This window comes from Netta rufina, assembly GCF_964035555.1.
Source record: "Netta rufina genome assembly, chromosome: 17".
NCBI classification, from domain to species: Eukaryota; Metazoa; Chordata; class Aves; order Anseriformes; family Anatidae; genus Netta; species Netta rufina.
Window position 1 is genome coordinate 10,101,243 of NC_140141.1, and position 24,061 is coordinate 10,125,303.

General features: G+C 47.8%; 2 protein-coding genes across 2 annotated transcripts in view; one reads left to right on the forward strand and one right to left on the reverse strand.

Moving 5' to 3' along the window:
• Positions 1–4,680: 4,680 nt before the first annotated feature.
• HRK (harakiri, BCL2 interacting protein) lies at positions 4,681–4,947 on the reverse strand (the record flags this gene model as incomplete). The annotated part of the gene is made up of 1 exon (XM_084297154.1): positions 4,681–4,947. One exon carries the CDS (start codon positions 4,945–4,947, stop codon positions 4,681–4,683), a length of 267 nt encoding a protein of 88 aa, XP_084153280.1.
• Positions 4,948–7,893: 2,946 nt separating this feature from the next.
• Positions 7,894–24,061, forward strand: part of FBXW8 (F-box and WD repeat domain containing 8) — a gene marked incomplete at its 5' end in the record, with an annotated part of 51,424 nt that continues 35,256 nt past the window's right edge. Inside the window, 4 exons of the mRNA XM_084297023.1 lie at positions 7,894–8,196; positions 10,854–10,958; positions 17,785–17,949; positions 18,561–18,649. Of these exons, the coding sequence (XP_084153149.1) occupies positions 7,894–8,196; positions 10,854–10,958; positions 17,785–17,949; positions 18,561–18,649 (662 nt within the window). The remainder of the gene's footprint in view (positions 8,197–10,853; positions 10,959–17,784; positions 17,950–18,560; positions 18,650–24,061) is intronic.

Sequence of the window (24,061 nt, forward strand, 5' to 3'; positions counted from 1 at the left end):
AAAACCTGAGCTCGTGTCCCCTAAAGCAGTTGGCAAAAGGAGCCACGGCTAACGTGCCAGCATGTCACTTCTTGATCTAAACGGCTTACACAGGCAATTCAGCTGGCACCTGTTCCACTCCTAATAAACAAAATAACAGTTATGAGTATATTTAAGGAAAAAAAATATCCGAGGGCTTGGGAAAGCTGGAGGTAGAGACGAAGCTCTTGCTTCCTCATGCAGCAGAAGGTTAATGAGGAAACAAGGGCTGGGCAAGAGCCCTGTCAAATTCCCCAGCAGCCCGCATCCATGTACACTCACACTTCATTAGCATCTCTGTGGGAGACAGAAGGGTAACTTGGAAGACAAAAAAAAAAAAAAAAAAAAAAAAAAAAAAAAAACAATTAGGAGGGGGCTCGGGAGGTAAGAGGAAAGAAGAGCAGATCTACTCGAGAAGAACATGAAGAACAGTGTGTCTGGGAGGTCTTAGTACGGGAAGATTTAGGAAGCCAAGGAGGGTAAAGAAATATCAGGGGCTCACCTCTTCCCATGGAGGAGTGGGCTGCCTGGCCACAGCCTGCCTGGCGAGAGGCATTTCTGGGCTGCTGCTTATTTTTGAGAACTCTCGCTGCTTGTTCAGCATGAAAGTTCACGTTTAAGGCTTTTCTTGCACAATTTAACTGGGGCGAGGGGTGAGGGTGCCCTGTGGGATTTGTGAGCAGGACACTTGCCAGCAGGACGAGCAGGCTCCCTCACCCTCCTGGCATCGCAGGAGGACAAACGGCAGCGCTGGGCTCTTTGTGTCAGGAAGGCAGACAGGGTGCAACACGCTGAATGTTTGTCCTCCTGCAAAGCCGCAGCTCGCTGCTGAGCCAGCCGGCTTCCCCCTGTATTAGCAGCACTGCCTCTGGTCCTTAATTTTCTCTGCACTCCTGCACAGCTCAGTGTGACATCTCCAGAAATCTTATCAACCCAATTTTAATACAGATAATTAACTGCACTGAGACTTTGGACAGAGTGGCTCTGCGTGAACCTAGCAGCAAACAGCGGGGGGAATTACTGGCAACGCAGTGGGCGCAGAACCAGGCTGGCGAGGCTGGCAGGGACATGTAGGGTTTGATTTTAATACACTGCCACTTCTGAACTAATAGAGCAAAATACAAGTGACATCCCATGCCAAACTGGCACATGACAACTATACTTCATGCCCTGGCTGGATATTTGAAGGTGATGTCAGATTATATATTATAAAACTGCCATTTGCAAAGCATTCATCCCCAAATCCCAGGCATGGTCCACAGATACAGAAGTCGGTCACATGCTGCAGCCTAATCCCACTTCCAGTGGCACCATCACCTGGGGGCTGTGCGAGCAGAGGTTCCCCAGCATACAGGATTATTTCCTGAGCCGCACAGCTGCATAAAGCCACGAGGAGCTGTGGGAACAACCACTACCCCTCTCCCTCAGAAACAGTCCGTGCGCTCCCGTTTGCTAAGGACAAACACTGTTACTGCTTGAAAACGCAGGAGGGGAGCTCAAGTCGTTAGCCAAGTTGAAAGTGGCCCTTTCCCCTAACTAACTTCTCTATTCCTTCCGTGGCCACTAGATCGCAAGCCAAATGCTGACTTGGCAGCACGCTCATTAGGTGCACAAGTTACTCTCCTCGTATGACCCATTCTGTGAAATCCCAGGATCACAAGCCTGGGCTTTCCATCTTGTTGCAGAACAAAGTTATTATCACCACACAGTGTCTCTGAGGATGCCCTAATTTTGTTCAGAAATACTCTGCTGAGTTAATAACACTCTGCTGTCTAACAACATCTCTTCTAAATCTAACCCATCCTCACTTGGGCGCTGAGGCGCTGCAGATGATCAGCTGTCTCCACTGGAGCGAGCAAAGCGCTATCCAGGAAGACTACTAATGAAAATAAAACAGCAAAAACAACACAAAAACTGAGCTGCAGAGGATGTATTTATTACTCTCACAGTTGCACTGTGTTTCCATCTACAGCTTGGTCACTTGTGCCTAGAAGCTTGCCGGGAGTCGGACAGGTCTGCGCACAGGGCAGCCAGGGGACTTCTTCCTCTCCCACCCCTGCCTGCTGTATCCCCGAGACTGCTTCACCTCGCACACAAGGACCTCTGCAGGGACTGACATTTGTATTTGCGTTCACGAAGCCCCAGAGCACTTGGAGGCAGCTCAGCACGTCCTGTCTGCGGCAGCCTTTGAAGCTGCGAGGAAGGGCTGTGCATGCTGAAGGAGCCTCGGCTGCGCTGAGGACAAGGCTTCGCTCCTCCACGGCGCCTTCATCAAAGCACTCTACCAGTAACTGGTTAGTGCTGGGCCTGACGTGCAGAAAGCCAGACAGAGGTGAGGGCTCCACAGCACGAGATCAGGGGGAAAAAAATCATCTGCCTAACCAAAGCTACGCAAACCTTCACAGAAACTTAAAATCCAAACAGGCGCAGGCTGCTCTGCCAGCCCTTCTCACCTGCCACATCTCTGCGTGGGATCAATTCACAGCCTGGGCAGGGAATTCCCCAGGCTGGTAAGAAAGAAAAGGCCACTTGAGATGTGAGACAGGGGAGATCGAGACACTAGATAAGGGAGATCGCTGCAGCTCCCCTCGGGTTTCAACTTTTTTTGAGCACAGACAAACAAGCGAGATGGGGGTTTGATTCCAAACACTACAACCACACTTGCCACAAAGTGATGGGAAGGGAAGGCAGAGCCCACGGCCCCACTGCCCCACGCCACAGGCACTGCTTTGGTTCACCAAAAATAACTAAAGACTGGGTTTGTTTTCAAAGAAATCTTTGCAAGCAGCTGAACCCACTGACAGCCACAGGAGCCGTGGCTCAGCCCGACAGACAACAACAAGCCCCGCGCACACGCACGCCGTGCGCACACACCTGCTGGAAATCCTTACTTTTAAACTCTCCAGATGACCACACTTTTCCCCACATTATGCAGACATTTTTGACTACATTTCATGCACCTAAAAAGCACACAAGATATTTTGCAGTATAAGCAAAGCCCTGACTCCTGCCAGACGAGGTCTGGCCCATGACCACAAACAGCCCAGCTAAAACTAACAGTAGGAGGTCGGCCACAGCACTGGTGGCATTATTTGGCTGCTTTATTTTAGGGTCTTGTCTAAGTCCTTCCTGAGCCGGTGGAATACGACACCAGGAGGCATTCAGAGATGTAATTTAATGCACCCAAAACAGGAGCCCCTGCTCCTCATGTCTGCAGGGGGAGGTCCATGTCCCAAAGAGCACTTCAGAGCCCCCCAGCTGCCCCAGGCTGCACCTTACAGTTTATGGCACCTGGGACCAGCTCCCCGCATCCCTGTGGGATCCCAGGGTCTCCTGGGGCTGGGGGTGCAGAGCTGTCCCCCCCAGCCCAGGGAGATGACGAGGGTTACAGGACCAGGCACCTCCCGTCTCCCTGCTGGTTTGCTCGGTGGCTCCAGGGCACAGAGGGGGCTCTGGGAACCAGAGGTAACTGCACTCAAATGCTTTTTTCCCCGGCTTGTGGTTTGGGACTGCCCTTGGGGAGAGCCTCCAGCACCGGGTGAGGCATTAACCAAAACACAGAGCCAGGGGGAGCCCCTCCGGGTGGTCCTGCAAGGAAATCCCAGCACCCAGCGACCTCAGTGGTGGGTGTCCTGCAGCACCCGTGGGCTCTAAAGCCCAGAGGGGATGGCAGGACACGGGGAAGTTCCTCCCCTCACAAGAGGGCTGGGGGCTCACAGGCACGGGGCAGGGGGCTACAAGCATCCTCCGTGCCCCTGGGCTGGCACTCGACCTGCTCTGATCCCCACCGGGATCTCAGTGCGGGCATGGGGACAAAACTGCCCAGCGAGAACACGGGGAGGCTGGGGGGGAAGGCACGGGGCTGGAAGCTGTGAAAGTTCAGGGAAGGGGAAAGGGGTCGTTTGGGGACTGCTGGGAGAGGGGAACGGGGGGGAGAGGAGAGAGGGGAGAGAGGGGAGAGAAAAACAAGGGGAGAGAGAGGGGAGAGGGGAGAAAGGGAATAGGGACGGGGAGGGAGGAAAGGGGAGAGAGGGATGAGAGGGACGGGGAGAGAGGGACGAGGGGAGAAGGGAGCGGAGGAGATCGGTGCTACCACCACCCGTCCCCGCAGCCCGGGGCTCCGCGCGCTGCCGGGGCCGCGCTCAGCCGCCGCAGCCGGTACCGCGGACAGCGCGCCGGGCACTGCGGGGCCGGACCTCCCGTGCCGAGCAGTGCCGGCCCCATCCCACCTCCGGCATCATCCCATCCCCATCATCATCATTATCCCATCCCCATTCTATCCCTATCCCATCCCAACTCCGTCTCCATCCCCATCCCATCCTCATCATCATCCCATCCCTATCCTAACCCCGTCCCCATCACTACCCCATCATCATCCCATCCCCATCCCATCCCAACCCCATCCCCATCATCATCCTATCCCTGTCCCATCCCAATCCCGTCTTCATCCCCATCATCATCCCATCCCCATCATCATCCCATCCCCATCCCATCCCCGTCCCCATCATCATCCTATCCCTGTCCCATCCCAACCCCGGCTCCATCCCCATCCCCATCCCACCCTCACCCCCATCCCATCCCCGTGCTCCCCCCGTCCCCCACCTGCTGCTCATCCCGCCAGCTCCCCCGCTCCTTTCCAGCGGGGGGCCCCGCTCCCCATCCTCAGAGGCTCCTCCTGCGGATCAGCCAGGCCAGCGCGGCGGCGGGCGGCAGGGCGCACAGCAGGCAGACGACGGCGGCCAGGCGGCGGCGGGCGGCCGAGGGACCCCTGCCCCGCGCCTTGCGGCGCTCCGCCCGCTGCTGGAGCCCATCGGCCAGGCGGCGGAGGCGAGCGGCCACCAGGCGAGCGGCGGCCGAGGGCCGCTCGCCACGGCCGGGGCTGCAAGGGCAGGGCGCGGGGGGGCCGCCGTGCAGGGCGCACGGGCACATGGCGGGGCCGCCGCTCGGCGCCGAGTGCCGCGGGAGTGTGCGGAGGGAGGGGAAGGGAGAGGGGAGGGGAAGGGGAAAGGGGGAGGGAGGGAGGGGAAGGGGGAAGGAAGGGGGAGGAGGTGGGGGGGGAGGGGGGAGGGCCGGGGGGGTTACATCATCCCCCGCGGGGCGGCGCTAGGGTGGGGGGAGAGGGGTGGGGGTGGGGGTGGGGATGGGGATGGGGATGGGGGGGAGAGGGATAGGGGGGGAGGGGGGGTGGGATGGGGGGGGAGGGGGGTAGAGGAGGATGGGGGGCAGTGAGGGATGGGGGGTAGAGAGGGGTGGGGGGACTGAGAGGGATGGGGGGGTGAGAGGGATGGGGGGGCAGAGGGAATTGAGGGATGAGGGGACCAGAGTGGGATGGGGGGGTCAGGGAGGGACGGGGGGGGCAGAGGGAATTGAGGGATGGGGGTCACAGTGGGATGGGGGGGCAGTGAGAGACAGGATACAGAAAGGGAATGGGGCAGAGAGGGAATGGGGGTCAGGAAGAATTGAGTGGGATGGGGGGATAGTGAGGGACAGGGGATAGAGAGGGATGGGGGGCAGAGGGAATTGAGGGACCACAGCGGGATGGGAGTAGAAAGGGACATGGGGTCAGTAAGGGACAGGGAGGGCAGTGGGGATTGAGGGACAGGGGGGCAGAGTGGGACGAGGGAACAGAGAGGACTGGGGGGGCAGAGAGGGAATTGAAGGACAAGGGGGACAGAGTGGGATGGGGAGCAGAGTGGTAATTGAAGGATGGGGAAAGTGGGGGGGCAGAGAGGGATGGGGCAGAGAGAATTGAGGGACAGGGTTGCAGAGGAGGACACGGGGCTGTGCACAAAGGGGACAGAATGGGATGGGGAGGGCAGAGAACGATGGGACAGAGAAGGAATTGAGGTACAGGGCGGGCAGAATGGGATAGGGGGTAGAGTGGTAATTGGGGGACAGCAAAAACAGTGGGATGGGGAGGGCAGAGAGGGAATTGAGGGGCCGGGAGGGGGACAGAGTGGTTTGGGGACACTGGGGGGGTGCTGTGAGGACTGAGGGACAGCGGCTGTGGGGTGAGTGGGCAGGATGGGAGGGATGGAGGGGAATTGAAGGACGGGGGGGGCATTGCGGGATGGGGGGCAGTGTGAGGACAGAGGGACAGCACGGAGATGGGTTGGACAGTGTAGGGGTTCAGGGGCAGTGTTTGTGTAGCGGGACATTCAGGGACCTGGGGACGGTGCGGGAGTTTCCCGAGACAGTGCGGGAATGGTGAGGACAGCAGGGGGGGATTACACAGGGCTGGAGGGGATTTCATCACCCGGAGCATTACTGATTCTGACCACAGTTTGTGTGGCTGAGGAGGAGCCGTGCACGGCGTCCTCACCCGCCCCCAGGGACTGACCAGGGGGATGCAGAGCCCCCCAGCAGGACACCCTACTATAACACATCAGCTGTGGGGATGGCAGCGGGGGCTCCCTGCAGCTCCCCATGGGGCAGCAGTCTCCCTATAGGGGCCCATTCCCCATCAGGGAGCCTGCTGCCACCCCCCAGCAGAGCAGCCAGGTATGGCACAGGGGGCTGTGGAGACCCTCCTGGGGGGCTTCTTCCCCCCATGTCTTCCCCAGAGCAGTCCTGCTGCAGGGGCAGCTCTTCCTCTGCAGTCCCTCCATGGCAGGGCTCCCCAAGTCAGAGTATGTACCCCACAGAGATCCTCCTCCAAGCCCAACTGGGAGTTTTATAGGCAATTTTATTATTATTTTTTATTTTATTTTATTTATTTTTTTTTTTTTTGTGAAGGGTGGGTGGCTAAATACAGCATTTCCAGGATGAGGTAATCCACATGAAAAAAAAATAAAATCCAGAACTAAAATGCCCCTCTGCTTGTGTAGATGATCTTTAAGCTGCTCCTCTGGACTTGCTGAGGCAACAGCAGCACCTTGACCAATGTTTCAGCAGCTGCTTTTAGCGGCTTCAAGCCGCTTTTAATCGTCTTCAAGCAAAGCAGGCTGATACCGGGGAGACTCAGCTGGACACTGTCTCCTCCCCAAACATCCTTTCCTCCAAAAACCACCTCAAAAGTCTCGTGCTGGTGGGGTGTGAAGGTGTTTGAAGCCTCCCAGCTGCAGGTTTGTGCAGACTGATGTGTTGGACCTCAGTGTGGAGTGCTGAATTCACCGCTCCATAGGTGTGAGCGCAACCCCAGACACCAAAGGGAATCTAAGGGGCATGGGGCGTCTGGTGAAACCTTGGTGGGAGAAGTGGGGGGCGTGGAGGCTGTGCAAAGCTCCCTGTGAGACCCCTGTGAGACCCTTTAAGTCCCATGTGAGACCCCTGCAAGACCCTGAGAGAGCCCTGGAAGCCCCCTGTGAGACCCGCAGAGACCCCTGTGAGCCTGACTAAGACCCTGTGAGACCCTTTCAGACCCCTGCAAGCCCCCGAGACCCCGTGAGACCCCTGTGAGCCCTCTGTGAGACGCTTTGAACCCCCTGCAAGCCTCTGAGACCCTGTGAGACCCCTGAGACCCCCATGAGACCCCTATGAGAGCCCCGTGAGACCCCTATGAGACCCTCGTGAGACTCCTGAGACCCCCTTGAGCCCCTTTTGAGCCCCTTTGAGCCCCTCTGAGCCCCCCGTGAGGCCCCTCACGCCGAGCCCCTGAGCCTCGCACCCTCCCTCATGCCCACAAAATGGCGGCGCCCCTCAGCCCGCTCTCAGCCCCGTCCCGGGGGGCTCATCCCGGCGGCGGCCGCCCCCCGCAGCCCATCTCCCACCGCCCCCCTCCGCGTCCCCCCGGCTCTGCGGGAACGACCCCGGCCGCCCCAAAACACCGCCAGAGGAGGCGGCGGTAGGAACCATGGCGCTGCGGAACGGGCGGGCGCGTGGGGGCGGTTTCCACGCCGGGCCGGCGGGAGGCTGGGCCGGGCCGGCCCCGCCGCCATGGCCGGGGGCTCGGCGGAGCTGGAGCTGTTCCGCCGCCGCTGGCGGGAGGAGCTGGCGGGGGGCGGCAAGCGGCGGCGCAGGGAGGAGGCCGAGCCCGGCGGGGGGGAGCCGAGGGAAGCGGGGGAGCCCAAGGAACCGGGGGAACCGGGCTACTTGGTGCTGGCCCGCGGCCTGCTGGATGGCGGCGAAGCCCCGGCCCGCTGCCGCAGCAGCCCTCCGCCCGGCCGCCCCGCTGAGGAGGCCGCGGGGGACGGAGGAGGGGACGGCGACGACCTCCTGGGGCAGCTCATCCGAGACCTGGTAGGACGGGGAGAGCCGGGGCTGAGGGGAGGCGGCGGGGGGAGAGCTCCCGGAGGGACCCCCGAGCGTCCCCCGGTGTGGGGTCGGCCCCTGAAGGGTCTTAGAGTCTCCCTCTCAGCCTTCCCGAGTTTGCCTTCCAGCCTTTGAGGCGGTATCGGGGCCTTTTATTCGTTTAAAATAGGTTATATTGTGTGTTTTTTGCTTATTCAAGCTGTCTGATGTGCATGCTGTAATTAAGGGTGTCCTGCCCTGTGACGCTGCAGCGTAGTAGGAACACGAGTATGGATTCTTTGCGTCGAGGAGTTAATTGGGGAATAGTCTTAAACACAGTTCTGAACCGGTTAAAAGTTATTTTGGTAAATCCTCTAAATGCAATAGAGATTTTATTTACAGCGTAGGAAAACTAGGGGGGAAACCCATCTTCTTGCTTCTCGCTAACCTAGCTGTGACTAATTACTCTTTGCTTAAAAAAAAAAAATTAAAAGGAACAGATTAAATTTCTGTCTGCAAGGCACAAATTAATCCATTTAAAGAATTAGCGCTCCATTAGTACACAGGAGCCCAAATCTGTCTCAGAGGGGATGGCAGTATCTGAGATTTGGATTCATTCCAGTAGACTTGGAGTTGGGCTGCTGCTGACTTAACGTTACTGAGTGCTGTGCTATTAACGGGCTGGGGGGAATTTGGGGTGTAGGAAGGGAAGATCTGGATCTCTCCCTAGCATTGAGATTGCTTTAGGAAGGAGTTGGTGTGAGCTTGTGCTTTGTCACAAGCCTGTGCTTACAGTTTGACTATAAGCCACTCCTACAAGTCAGTTTAAAAATCTGTATAGCTGCTTTTTTCTTTCTTTTTTTTTTTTTTTTTTTTAACTTTTCCATGAAGGAGCTGTCAGTCTTGAGCGCTGTGCCTATACCGGCCTGTCTGTAGGCAGCCTGGATCCAATGATGTCTTTTGGTACGTGCAGCCAGAGCAGGTTCTGCTGGTTGGAAGCGAGTCAAGTCCAATTTGGAAGCAGCACGTTCATAGTGGTGCTGTGCCTGGGCTCCTACGCCTAGAGCTAATAAGCCTTGCCGAATGGCTCATCTTACTTGTTTGGGCAGCGCGTTGCTCAAAAACGGTTGTGTGGCTCCTGGACCCGGGCTGGTTCGCATCTGGCCAGCTCGAGGTCTGTCTGCGTGTGGCCGTGGAAACGCACTCCTAGAGCCCCTTTTATTTATTTAATGCTGCTTTGTGTCCCCTCTGGAAATAGGTGCAGTTTAAGCCATGTGAAAACAGCGTTTGTGGAAATCCACAGCAGGGAGTGGAGCCAGCGGTTCTCGTTCGGAGGGCATTGAGAAGGAAGGGAGAGGAGAAGGGGCCGTTTGTGCAGGAGGCTGATGTGTGAGAAGGGACAGGAGCAGGAGGTTTGGCAGCAAGTCTGTCTTCAAGTAACTACAGAACAAGTGCAAAGTTCCAGCGTTTATTATAGACTGAGGCTGTCTTGCTAAAAAGGCCTAAGGGGAGCTTTGCCCATCTTTCTGCTGTCTATACACCTGTCTTTAGTGTGGAAAAAGCTTTACATTAACATCTTGCACTTTATTATACAATAGTTTTCTTGTGTAATTGTACTGTAAGTAAACACATTATTGCCAGTTTATTGGCACTGCAAAGAATCTATGTTTAAACAAGCAAGGAGCTGTTATAGAAGATAATTACTTTAAAAAACAAAAACAAAACAAAAAAACAAACAAACAAAAAACAAAAACAAACAAAACAAACCAAAAAAAACATAAAGGTATCAGGGCTAGAGAAGCACTAAGAAGCACTTTCTCCACTTTCTGTGGAGGCTCATGGGGAACAGTCGGGAGCTCTGACACACCTGAGGGGTGGGATGCGTACACCAGGAAAAAAAACTCTGGAGCATACAACTTCAGAGTGACTTAAGGAAATGCTCACAATGGGCTGATTTTGCTGTCTCTCTATTAGGTAGTATAGGAAAATTGGAGTCGCCAGATAGAAATGCAGGAGAGGACAACTCTTGATGCAGCAATCTCAAAAAGATTTAATAATGCAGTAGTTAAGGAAAAAAAGTCCCTCTAGGGCATGTGTGTTTTGTTTAGGTATTTAGGTAAGTGATGGATTCTTTGGTGTAGAAGTGTTTTTGTGATAATTAGCTAAAGCAGCAGGTCTTTCAATACATTTCCTATTAAAAATTGATGTTTCTGACAAAGGACAGAAACAGACAGTAATGCCATCTCCATTCAGTTTTAAGATCAAAATGGTACTTTGTTTTCCATCATCTGTTTCTGGTCTTTTTGACTCTGAAACCTCAGAGCAATAGTTTTATTAGAACTTGTCTTGCCTTCCTGCGCCATCTGACAACAGACAAGCCTTGCAGTCCTCTTCAATTTGCTTTTTAGCTCCAGTTAGCAATATGACTCCCGTTTACCTCATATGATTCAGGGAGAACAGGGAGTAGCTCGAATATCTTTGTGCCAGCGTCATCTGTCTGATGTTGTGCCATTATGGGATGGAGAAGGAGAATTACTTCTGCCCTTTTTGTGGACCCGTGATGGTTCCGAGTATACAATGCCCTTTCTTAATACCATGGTACCTTTTAGTGGTATCTAGTTGTGCAATAAAGAAGCCTAACGGATATTTTTTTTTTTCCTTTTCAGAATGAAATAAATGAGGTTCCCTTCTTTGATGTCCAGCTGCCTTATGAACTGGCATTGAAGATCTTTCAGTACCTGGGCAAGGCTGAATTGGGAAGGTGTGCTCAGGTAAGTGCTGCTGGCAGTTTGCTTCCCTTATTCTGCACACAATGGGCAGATGTTCAAGCGACAGTCAGGCACTTTGATGCAAGGAAGGTGTGTTAGCCCTAGTGGCTCAGCTGATTGCGCTTTTGGAAATGCTTCCAAAACTGCATATTGAAAAGCAGTCATAACTGAGCTACATTTATGGCCTCCAATTGAGTGTAGTTAACCAAAGCAGTTGCGACTTGCACATAAGTGAAACCTTAACATTTAAAAGAAATGCTTCCAAAGATCTTTTGATTCAAGCAAATGTAGTCAGAAGCAAGTGACTGTCTTGCTGTAATGTTTAGAGCTTAGCACTTTACAGTGAGAAGGGAATGGCAACAAAGCTGCTTCCCCCACATAATAGCATGAGGCTTGAGCCATGGAAAGCTGACAAGTATTGCAGAGAAAAGTGGAGTAGCAACTTTTTGTCTTTTGTCTAAGACTTTTGTCTTAGATAATTTCACGTAAGGCTAATTCCTGATCCCCCCCTAGTTTGTTATTTTCTGGCAATGCTTTAAGATAATGCTTTCAGCAGTCTGTTCTCAGACGTACATGTAGTTCTTGCATTGTTGTAAACTGCATTTTTCTTCACGTGGCCTTACTACCATACACACAACGTGCACGTGTTTATACTTAGGACTGTTCAGCCCATGTTACTGAGTCCCTGCCTCGTTTCTCTACACACTGAACGATGAACCTCCTCTCTGAACGAGTCTCCAAAGCAAACTTAATCAGCACGGGCTGATTACCCTGTGAAATAGAGTAGAATGTTGTGGATATGCGTTGCCAACTTCTCCCATGATTGCTGTTTAGTGTTTCCGGCTGGTGTTTATTGAACTGTGATGTGCAAAGCACATCTTGCAACTTTGCAAAATCCAATCAGAATGGTTCTTTGTGTTACACTCGAATATTCCCTGGACTGTTTGTAAGATAAGGAAATGTTACTGTGTAAAAACCCAAAAGTGACAGGGGACATCTGTAGTGGATGGTAAACTAGACAAAATATTAACCAAATTGCACATGCACTGAAATTAAAATGGGATTTTACCCTTCAGTATGAGTAAGTCATGGTTTTAAATAGTTAGAGGTCTTTATTCCTTTATTCTTTGACTTGCTAATGCCTTTTAGGATTGCAGACTGGTAGAAGAGAAATACTCTTGCCAGGCTTCTGTTGCAGAGGAGAAAAAATCTCTAGAACTATTTTTGGTACTGTCTAGAAGAAAAGAGAAGCTTTCAGATATGCTTGAGTTTCTGCCATTTAACATAGAGAGGTACAACCTGTAAAGGCCACATTCCACAAAAAGGGGCAGGATTGCATTTTTGGAGTGGATTACTTTAAGATTATTCTCTCTTTCTTTCTCTCAGGCATGATCAGGTTACCTTATGGCATAGTAAAAGATTGGCTGCTGAGGGGCTGCTCCTTTTCTCTGCACTTGAGCTGCGTTTGATTTTTCTCTCTCACGTTTGTTTTTAACTTGAACCTGCTCTCATAAGATGTGTTTAACACTTAGGAAATTTTCCACGTTTCTCGTTTGCCTTCTAAGGCTGAGTCAGTTGGACCTAAGTGGCAGCTGACAGGTAGCTGAGCAAATGCCCGGTGTTTTTACAAGGTTTTCCGAATGAGATGAATATCCAGTGCTTTTAGTGGGGAGCTGGCTTCTTGTTACGTGTTTAAATAAAAAGCAGAGCAATAAAAATAAATACCATTTTCATTTTTCTCTTGGTGATTTTGTTTTTGAAGGGGAGGGAGGAAGCCCTCTTCTGTTAAATGGAAAGCCCTGCTGCTTTACGGTGTTATCGTAGAAATGTTTTTTTATTAAAGTGCCTTGGGATTTTAGTGAAATTGGGCCAGTTAGTGGAATTGGCATCATGAACTATGTGAGTGCCTTTGGAGAAAACCTGTTTGCTTAGTTCTTTATGCCAAATTGGTAACCGACTAACAGTAAAGTAGCCCGACTGTGGAGTGTCTTTGAGATTTAATCACACCACAGACTGCTCTGGAGAACTTTAATTTCACCCTGATATTTCCCCCTCCCCCTCTTCCCTGCAGCTTTTCTTTGATTTTTGGAATTAGTACCATAAAACACAAGCTATCCGTATGGCACTTGAAATCCTAACGCCATGTGCAGCCCATAAATTAATGGTGTCACCAGTTCCTGAGCTCTGGTGGGTTCGCAGTAGCTGTGTCATATTCAGTAGTACCCAGCAGACCAGCCCCAGCAGGTATCCCCTCTATACAGTCGGAGGAAAAAGGTGTCTGGGACTTAATGTCTCAGCAGAGTAGCAGCACTTCTTTTCCTCAGCTTTGTGTTGCCCCTACAGACTATTAAGAGCACCTTTTGATTTCCCTTCTGACCACTGGAGGAAGGCTCCGTGTTATGAGCAGCTGTTCTGTGACTCCTGCGATGAGGATTTGAGAACAGCCTCTCCTTCCTCATGGTTGTGATGTAGAGGAAAAAGGACAACAGTCACTGGGGACACCACGAGCATGACACATTGAAACACACTAGAACCTCTTGTGGTATTTAGGGCTGATGCTGCAGGCACCAGGGATTGAATTCACTCATGGCCTTAGGATGTGACCTTCAAACTGCCAGCTTTGTGGTAAGGTGACATGTTCCATCTGGGAAGTTCTGTGTTCTTAGTTGTGTTACTGCTTTCTAGTAAATACCAAAAGCTGCATAAATGACATGTTGTGGTGTGAAATACTTCTGGAGAGCGTGTATTGAATTATAGCAGTGCTAGGGCAGAGGTGTGAGCGTTTTCATCTCGAGATGATTTAGAAACATTTCCCAACACGACAACTGTGTGTGTATCTAGGCCCAGGGAGACTCATTCTAGGAATTTAAGAATGAATTGCATGAATCAAGAATTACAGATGCTTGCTGTTAAAGCTTCTGGAACTGTTAAACTGGTAGTGTTTAGATGTTTGAAAAATAAAATCTCAGTTATTTTATGAACATGCTTTTTTATTGTGGTTGTGTGTGGGTAAAAATAATCACCCATCCTCCTAGTTTGGAGAGGGAGAGCAGAGAAATGGATGGATAAGGATTTCCTGATTCAGGGGCTCAGAATGAGACTTAAAATAACATTATCGCTGTGAATTGAAAAGATGAGCAGCTTCCACCTGGTAAATGTGCATCTGAATGGCTTTGGCTTAAATACTATTTGGCGCCAAGCATTGTACCGAATTGAAGGTCCAGATATTTCTAATTGAGGCCCCTGGATTCAGCAAATGAACCTTGAATATATCTTTGTGTGACCAGGGAAGAAAACAAACCTAACGAAACAAAGACAGTTATCAGATGGGGAAGGATGAATAAACCTTCATTAGGACTTCAGCCAGTTGATTAAGACAGGATTAGAAGAATTTCAGATTTGTTGGAAGAGGTGGGTTCATTTTAGTTTCTTTGTTTTGCTTGTTTTTGCAAAGAAAAACAAAAAAAAGAATCCTTCAAACACAAAACCACATAGCAAAACCTATGTCAGCAAAAGCCTTTGAAGACCTTCTAAGCATTACTGCTTGCCGAACTAGAGATATAAAAGTGTTCCCGTGTAGAGCCCAAGGGAAAACGAAGTTTCTTTACTGAGAACAGTTGAGAACTGTAGTAAAAGGATAATAGGAAAGCTAACGACAAAATTTAATTGGAGACTCTAAATCTATAAACAACCCTGTAAGATGTTGTCATTGATCGTTGTCGGAGTTTGTATGTGGTGTAGATTTGGAAATAATTATGCTCATAGTTTAATAAGAGCTTTGCGTGCCTCAGCTCCTCTCCAACAAGCAGGATGTATGGGTGCATATAAATAAAGCTGTAATACTCTGGCTTTCAGTGCCTCACCTGAAACTCGAAGTCAAGCAGATATAATAAAGCTGACTTCAAGCCAATGGCTGGTTTTAATGCAGCAGCTCACAGTGGTGCTGTAAAGTGAAATGCTTGAGACACTTTTATTAGAGATTTCTTGCAGCTGAGGCTCGCTCAGTGGGGCTTTTACAAAGGATTGTCATGCCAGTTTTGGTGCATTAAGAAAAGGCTGTGTTAGGGACCCTTTGGAAATTCATGCTTGTAAAGCAGCAGGATTCGATGTAATTTGATTTAAAAAAAAAAATCATAATAGGATAGGATCTCTATTCCCCTTAAATGTTTATTCCTGAAAGTTGAATAGGCAGTCTAAATTTTATGTAGTCGTCCTCCCCTCTTCTTTTTTTAATGTCTTTATAAAACGCTTTTAAGACCTTGAAACCAGAAAGGTTTGTACAAACACCGTCTGTTTTGGCAAACCCCAAAGGTTTATGTTTTTTTTTTTTTTTCTTTGCTTTTTTTTTTTTTCTTTCTTTCTTTTAAAGCAAGTGGGCATAGTTGGGCTTTGTTCGCTTCTGTTTGTGCGTTCACCTCCTCCATGTCAGCAGAAAGGTGCCCCTGCTTTGGGGGCAGAGAGAGGTGCCTGTACTGTTCACCAAGCTTGACCAGGGTGCTCAACTACTGCACAACAGCTGCTTTTTTGTGTGTCAGCAAAAAGCTCATGTTTTTTTTTCCTTTGAGCAATACTATGTAGGTTTATATTGCTTTACAATCAAATCATGAGCAAATTCCCCATTAAACTGCAGTTGTTTTTTTTTTTTTTTTTCCCTTTTGAACTTTGGGAGAGTGTCCCTATAGTTGCAGGAACATCAAGCACTGAAGTCCCTGCTTTTTTTGCTGCAGAATGCCATATAATACTAGAGAATACTTGGTGCTGTTTTGGTAATTTGTAAGGCAGTTGTTATTGCCCTATCCAGGTTGTTTTCTTCGATGATGGGAAAGGGTTGTGTGTCCTCTGAACTGAGGTCTCTTGGTGACTAACTAGAATGCCTGGACTTGGATATTCCTCTTCGAGAGCTGCTCTCCTGTACGGATAGAAAATAACAATATCCAAGCTGGAAGGGACCCACAGGATCACTGAGTCCAACTCCTGGCTCCACACGGACCACCTAAAAATCAGACCACATGTCTGGGAGCATTGTACACGCAATTGTACAATGAAAAATTTGAAATCCAGCAGGCTTGGTGCCGTGACCACGACCCTGGGGAGCTCGTCCCAGTGCTCAACCAACCTCTCGGTGGAGAACCTTCTCCTGATACCCAGCCTGAACTGCCCCTGTGGCAGCTCCAAGCCGTGCTAAAAATATCTGTATGTTGCTTAGTCTTCCTCAAAGTTTTCTCTTGTATCAAACCCTCTACTTGTCTCTTGGAAGAAATAGGTCATGAGATGTGATGCAATTTCTGATTCCTAATGAGACACTGGCTTTTGAAAGCAGAAATGTCACACGTGCTTCCTTACAAGAAGACCAACACAGAGAGCACAATGTAAATACAACAGCTAGAAGCTTCATAAAGGTTCCAAGGAGAGATCTGTTTGTATACGGTGTTTTTGCACTCCTGTGACTCAAGGAGAACTGTAAGCAGGGTCACATTAATAGGACCGAGTGGTCTTCTGGACCTCAACCTCTCTGCAAGCCACAGCACATGCTTGGGCACTCCAGTGGCTTGTGCTCTGTGGCCTTACTGCATGTCTGTAGCAGCTAAAAGGATCTTACACTTTCAGTGGTCCTCGTAGTGTAAATGATTTTGTGAAGCTGTGCTTCATAGCTAAAAGCTGTGTTTTTAAGAAGTCTGATGCAATGCATGCATGCAGATAACAAAATATAAAAGGAATTCATCTCAAAAAATACAGAACAAGTGATGGTTTATTTTTCTCTCCACTGTGCTTTGTTTTACCTGTGTGTAAACGTGGACTGAATGGCAAGTAAACGTGAGGAGGTGGTCCTGTGAGTTTCCTATGAACAGGGGACCTAGATTTTTAGGTGCAATCCTGGGAGTGAGACACAGCAGCTTCCAATTAAGCATCCAGAAAGTGATGTCAGACTGAGAAGGTTTTTTTAATCTTCCGGAAACAGTGTGTGATTGGTTGCTGCTCTCACTGGTAACAGCTTTCATTGGTTAAACCTGTTGTTTTTTTTAGATTAAGAATTACAAGTGCTACCTAAATAGCCTATTACCTCTTGAATCTTTAAATCTAAGCCTGCAATTAATTATGAAGCTGCACCCTCTGAAATGAACAGCAACTTGAGGCTACTTGATAACCTGAATAATTCATTTCTATTTATGCAGGCTGTAATACAAGAGGTGCACACCTTGCAAAAAGGTGCTTTCTCTCTCTCCTAACCCCAGCCAGCACCCAGGTCTGACAGCACCCCACCTAGGGCTGCCATGAAATAGTGCTCACAACGGAGAACTTTGGGTAGCCCTCATCCTTTGGCAGCCCTTTCCCAACCCCACTCACAAAGGAGTCTGCACTTTCTCTCTCTCCAAATCCTAAACCTGACCCTGTTTAACCAATCTGCTGGGCAGGGGGGTTGGACCAAGGTGATCTCCACAGGTCCCTTCCAACCTCAGCCGTGCTGTGAAATCACTGTCACCACCTAATCAGGCATTGTCAGTAGGTTGGTGGTGTGATCTGCAAGGTTTTCTTAGCTACAAATAAGAAAATAAATTCATACTTTTGCTTACAGTACTGCCTTAATCATTTTTTTGCTTCTTTTGCCTTACAGATTTTCTGTGACGCTCATATTTCAGGTTAGGATTGTGGCCACTGAACACTGGTGTGGAGTATTAATGGATCAGAAACCAAGTGTTTCGAGTCAGTTATGCTCAAAAGAATGAACAGAAATGTTATATTGTTTTATGTAAAACTGAACTTCTACTAATAATTTAACATATAATAATTCTGTATACATATATACAGAAAATATATATTTGATTTCTAGGTCAGCAGAACCTGGAAAATACTTGCAGAAGATGAAGTGTTGTGGTACCGGCTGTGCCAACAGGAAGGATACCTATTAGATACGAGCATCTCTGACCATTCCTGCTGGAAGCTCGCCCTTAAGGACTGTCGTGCCAAAGAGCACACTTTGAGAACCAACTGGAAGGTAAAAAGGGAAAGATTGGTTTAATGGGATCCAGATGCTGTGGAAAAGTGGGAACCACGTTCAAACAAGTGGCGGTGAAAAGTTGGTCTTTTGTATTGCAGCTTCTTTTTGCTAGTTAAAAGGGAAAAGCTGCTGGGGGATTTATGAGACTTTGCCCCAGCTGTAATTTTTTTTTTTTTTTTCCTCCTCTGTGACTGATTACTTTGGGGAGTGAGTCTTTCTGTTTGCTGTGCTACTCCCTTGACTTTGGTGAAAGAGCGATGATTTTACTTCAGCCGTCCTTTGGTAACGACAATCGGTCCTTAAGATGAAGGCTCCTTCTCAGTTCATTACATATCTTAGCAGAAAGCAAGCGCCATGTCTTTGTTGTGGTAGATACATTTCTCTACTTAATGATTATGAATGATAACGGAGAATGATAGCTTCTTTCTCCTTCGTTTTCCATCTGTAAAAAATTCCAGGAAGGAAGCATAAAATATATCAGTCTCTCTCAGCTGCACTGCAGCTTGTCAGGAGCAATAGAAAAGCTTGGAGTTTGCTGTGAGGAAGCAAATGAACTTGGTAGATGAATGCATTGCAATACCAACACCGTGTCTCATCTTTCTGCACAGAACCGAATTGGTGCTGTGAGTCAGCTGCAGTATGAGCTGGGGAAGGTTCTCTGTGATGTACATTCTTCTGATGGAGTCGTTATTGCTGGGTGAGTATGTTGTGTGATGCTCATTTGTCCTTCACCGAGTCTCAGGCTGCTTCTTAACAAATTCAAAAGCAGCATCAGTTCGAAGCAACAAGGGTGAATTTTGACTGCAGTTCCCTTGTGGGTGAGAAACTTTGGCCCTAAGGTAAGTGATAATTCTACATATATATCTACAAATCACTTCACCAGTGCAAGTTTTTATTGTAATGCTAGCTTACAGTAGTCCCTGGAGAGACTGCAGTACTTTCCAATGAACTTTCCAATTTCCAGTGAACTATATCTACTGCTTTGCTGCAGAAGCGCACAGAATAAAGTAGACACATATTGAAAAAGTGTATTACTTTTTTTTCCCCGAAAAACTTCTCATTTCAAAGATAGGTGTGTCCTGTGGCAAGATAAATTTAGGCCTATCGCTGTTCTACCCCATTTTTAAAAGACAATTAGGAAGAAAAACGTGGAGAAACTCAACCTCCTCTTCTCATAATATCAGACTTTGTCAGGACTGTGATTTAGTATTAGTTATTCACTTGTTTTACACTTTTAAAATGCTATCTTAAGAACCTCCCAAACTCTTGGCAGAGATTTTTGCGTCTTGCCTCCGTAGAGGTAAGTTTTTACTGTATTCTGCTTGAATTTTACAGGTTCAGTAATGGCCAGCCTTCCAGAAGAAGTCACACTAGTAAATAAAAATGGTATCATCTTGGGGCAGAGGACATTGTCCTCTAATATGCCAGAGTCCTGTATTTTATAGCACTCCAAGTTAATGGTTTGCTTACACATTGTGGTATGAGAGAAAACTGCCTATAAAATACTGTAAAATTTCCTTTAACTTGTCAGTTAAAGGAAAGGTGGCTTGAAATACAGTGAGTGTAGGTAACTCCCATATACGCTGAAATGCTTTTGCACACTGTTGGGCAAGTGAAAGCTCAAGTGTGAACTAGGAGACAACGGGAGTGAAAGGGGGATTTCAAGCTTTTCCTATGATTACTGTTTACTAGGTTCTCTCCCACTTGTTTTACTTTTCCCTTTGGAGGTCTCACTTTGTTTTTTTGCTGTCCTATCATCTCATTGACTATTGTTGCTCTTTCGCAGCTTTCCATGCAATGTTTTTGCTGCTGCAATCAGTTACATTAATATGGTGAAAATGCTTCTGCGGAAGACTTGGGTAACGTGTGACCTCTGGACGGGCAGTGCCACACAGTGGTTAACCTAAACAGTGGCTGTGGGAAGAGACATGAAGAACTCGTGCTGCTGGAGTACGGCAGCTCTTGCATTGCTCCTGCCTGATGCTGAAGTTTTCTTGGGCTGCAGAGGCTCCTGTAGGATGTGGCAGGTCCCAGGCTGCTGTGAGCTGCAGCTGGGATCCAGCTCTGCAGATTGCAGCCTGCATTCTTTTGTGCCCTTCAGCCTGGGCACTGTGTTTCCTGGCCTTGGCTAGGGGTCCATGCTACTGTGTCTGTTCCACTGTCTCTAATGAAACCTCCTGTACTTTTCTGGGAGCCAGAAGCCCCAGTTGTCTCCATGTTGCTGCCAAAATCTCCAGCTCTTCTTTTTCTTCATTTTCTCCATTGTGTTTTTATCCAAACATGCAGTACATAGAAGGTAGGCAGAATAATTTCTAAAGGATTAATAAACAAAGGAGGTTTGTTCTGTATGTTAAACTCATTAGTCCATTTTCTAGCTTGGTGTATCACAGAAGCTAGGCTTATGCATGGTTTCGGATGATCTTTTCGTACTGATTCCCAGTTCTTCCAGTGCTCTTGATTCTTTTGGTGAGTTCACCTGAGTTGGCACAGTGAAAGGAGATGTGCTCTTGAGGAATTGAGGTTCACAAAAATAAGTGAGCAGGTGAGAAACAACTGATGGAAAAGCTGCATGTGCACTTCCGCTGGGAAAAGTGATATTAAGGTTTTCACTCAAATTAATCTTCAATAATTTCCCTTCAGTGAGAAAATGAATTTTAAGAATGAAGTGCCCTTTTATGGAGCCGTGCGCGTACATTTGATAAAACAACATGAGGAAATCAAATTCAGCTGTTTGACTTTACCTGTTCTGTAAATTAAATGTTTAGGATAGTAGAACACAAAAATTGTGTTACTTCCTTTGCTGTTTACCTCTTGCCACTCCCTCCGCTCTGATAGCTTGAGATCTCTGCAGGCATCTTGCAAATTGCTGAGATCCAAAAGCAATTCTGTATCTTGCTCCAAAGAAGGTGAATTTGTTGTTTTGCCAGTGATGATCAAAGTCTACAAGACAATAGCACACTGCTCTCCTCCCGGTAATATCTCAAAAACTATCCAACTAATTTAGGAACATACAACAATAAGAAAACGTGACTACTGGTACTGTTACAAAAGCTGGATGTGTCTGCTGCCTCAGGTGTCTTCAGCATCATACACAGGTCATTGTTTCCCAACTGTTTCTCTTTTCTCATCTTTTGATTTTTCACTACCTGAGAGAATGAAGTCTTCAAGACTAAAATTTCCAGTTCATCCCCCTATAAAAAATAAAACAAAACACTTGTTTTTTTTGGCAGATCTCTGGCAGGGCATACAGATCTTTTCAAATTTGTTGTTTGTTGCATTATTTTTGTATAAATGTTTTTATTCCATTTGTAGTAGTGTAGATCAAAGAAGACAGACTTATAGTTAAAACTTATGAGGATATTACTTTACCGTACAGGGAATTACTTTGTCCATTATGTACATTTAGTAAGTATTGAGGTAGATTGAAGGTTTTTTTGTTTAAATCCAAACATAACCCACCCCTTTCTCTCCCAGCTTATAGTACTGTACTTAATGGCATTGTGCTTTCAAATTTGTCATAAAAGTGTAATGAATCTAGTGATCAATAGTTAGCTGTTGCATTCTTTCAGTACTGAAGAAGTAATTTAATAGCTGAGGTTAACAGAAGTCAATTTTCTTCTCAGTATAAATATCAATTATCTGTTACATTTAATGATTATATCTCTAGTTTCACAAACACTTATGTGCTTAGCTTTACATGTGAATAATCATAGTTTACAGCAAGGCTTGCCATGTGCATACAGCTAAACAACAGCCTGTGACTTTGCAAGGCTGGAGAAGTTGGCGATGATCTTAAAGCTAATTTTGGGTGTTGAATTTTGTGTGTTTTTTTGTTTGTTTGTTTTTGTAAGCAGTGGCTTGTGGCATCATTTACCTTTTTTTTTCCCTCTGTATTCAGGTTGCTGCACTGGAGACAAATAGGGCCACTCAGTTTTGAGCAGGTTTTTGATGCCTGACTTTGGGGAGCAGCTGCAGCGCTCTGGCTCAGCTCGGTCAGGCCAGCCAGGCATTACGTTCTGCCTTTATGGCTGGAAACTGTGGCAGTGCGTAGCAGCTGCTCCCTGGTTTCAGGAGGTTCAGCTCAGGATCTTGGGAGATCAGAGAACGGTTATAAAAATAAAATAAATAAAAAGGAAGGGAGAATAAAGTTCTCCAGCAGCATATTTGTGTATTTTGGATCTTGGAGCAAGCCTGGGAAGAACGGTGTTTGATTTGAACCTGTGCTCTGATAGACCTCATCTTGCATGCTTCATTATACTGCTTCAGACTCTGCTGGAAAGTGGAATGATGCAGCTTTATTTTAGTTGCTGTAGAGGTTTTGTTTTTGTTCTAATTGTTCCAAAAAGGAATTTGTACAGGTTGTGGACAGGGTGATTTATAACAGTGGCTATGAGTGTAATCCACAGAGGCATAGCTTGCCTGAGCTGGTCCAGGAGTGGATCTCTTTATTAATTTCTTGTAAAGAGGCAAAGATGAGCTATACAGGGTTGGCTCTTCCTTAGAGAAAAGTCCCTATTTTCTTGCACTCTCTTGTACTTTCCCTGTGCTGCTGCCAAAGCTCAAGCCAGAAGATGGCAGAATATCAAGGATTGATTAAGTGCAACCTGAGCTGCGAGTCGAAGGTGGCTGCTAGCAGCTCTTCTTTCTCAGAGCGCCTCGCATTTACTGGCTGACATCAGATAATTCAATCTGGCCTGCATGCAGAGCATCTTGTGTTTATCATTAAAATTTTATCCCAGCGGTTACGATGCTTGTTTTCTGGGTCAGACCTTGAATCCCTTTTCATTTGAGACAGCGGTGTTTGTGGTTACCTCACTCCCAATCAATGTTGTATTCGCCAGCCTTTCTACAGTTACATGTCTCGAAGGATTTTCTTTAAAGAGATGTTGTCCTCCCCCCTCTCCCTACTCAATTCAAATGTAGTTTCTTCCTTAAGTCAGAGTTTACTTAAAGGAATTATGTCTGCTTACTTGGCTCTTATAAATTACTACTGATGCTTATGTTTGCTTTACCTGATACCATTGTGTGTTTGCTTTCAATACAGAATGCCTGGATTTGCTCACTTTCTGTTAATAAAATCTTAAATCTGGGTTCTTTAGGCAGGAGCATATTTGGATGGTAAAATCAGTATTTATTTTTTTTCTTGGTGGTGTTGACAGACACGCTGACAGGCATATGTAGTCAGAGGTCAGGTCCTCCTTGAGATACAGATCTCAGTGTGAACCTGGGGCTTGCTGGTGGTGTCACTGCGCAGTGGATCTCGTGGTGTAACAGGTCAGTAGTGTGTTGTGAGGCTCTCTGGCTCTGTGAAGTGCTCACCTGTGGGTGTCCTTGCAAGGTGTGGTAAACCTGCCCTGTGTTGGTGGTTGTCATCTCACCTCGCATTGCACCGTGTACAACCACACCACGGCTGCATCAGTCCCAAGGCTGATGTTTTGTTGAGCATTGTGTTGGCTATTTTTATGCTTGCAGAGAGGGCACTTTGGCTTTGCTGGTGCCGTTTGTAGCTCTGACGGCTTTCCAAGTGAAAGCAACAGAAGAGAGCTGTAATAAGATCACTGTTCCAAAGGCCTGGAAATACAAAGGTGTCTGATGCTTTTTCTTTTTTTTTTTTTTTTTAAGAACATGTGGTACATAGTTAAGAGCTTGCATAAATGGAGATTTAAGTGGCACATGCCTGCACTGTGCCACAGAGACACATCAGTGGATGCATGGAGCCTCAACACCCCTTACAGATAGGCTGGGAGTCAGCCCTGGGTTCTTCTCTCTACATTTTAACTTCAGAGGTTTTCCTCCTTCTCCTTTCCTAGATACTTTTTTTTTTTTTTTTTTTGAGGTAGGGGCCAGTGAGATCCATCTGCTGAGTGCCCTCCATGAATCTGCAGGTTAACACTTCTCCTTTCAGGGTGGAGCTACCTGGCACAGATGGTGTTTCTCCTTTATTTGGGCAGTGTTGCTTAATAAAGGCAATGAGAGGCAACAGAGGAACTCTCTAAATATCCTGCGTGGTTAGGGGAATCGTCTGTTCTAGAGGTAATGATACCTTTTGACTCTGCCATACTGAGAAGCTAAGTGCACCAAGATAACTTTATTAATAAAGTTGTCTTTA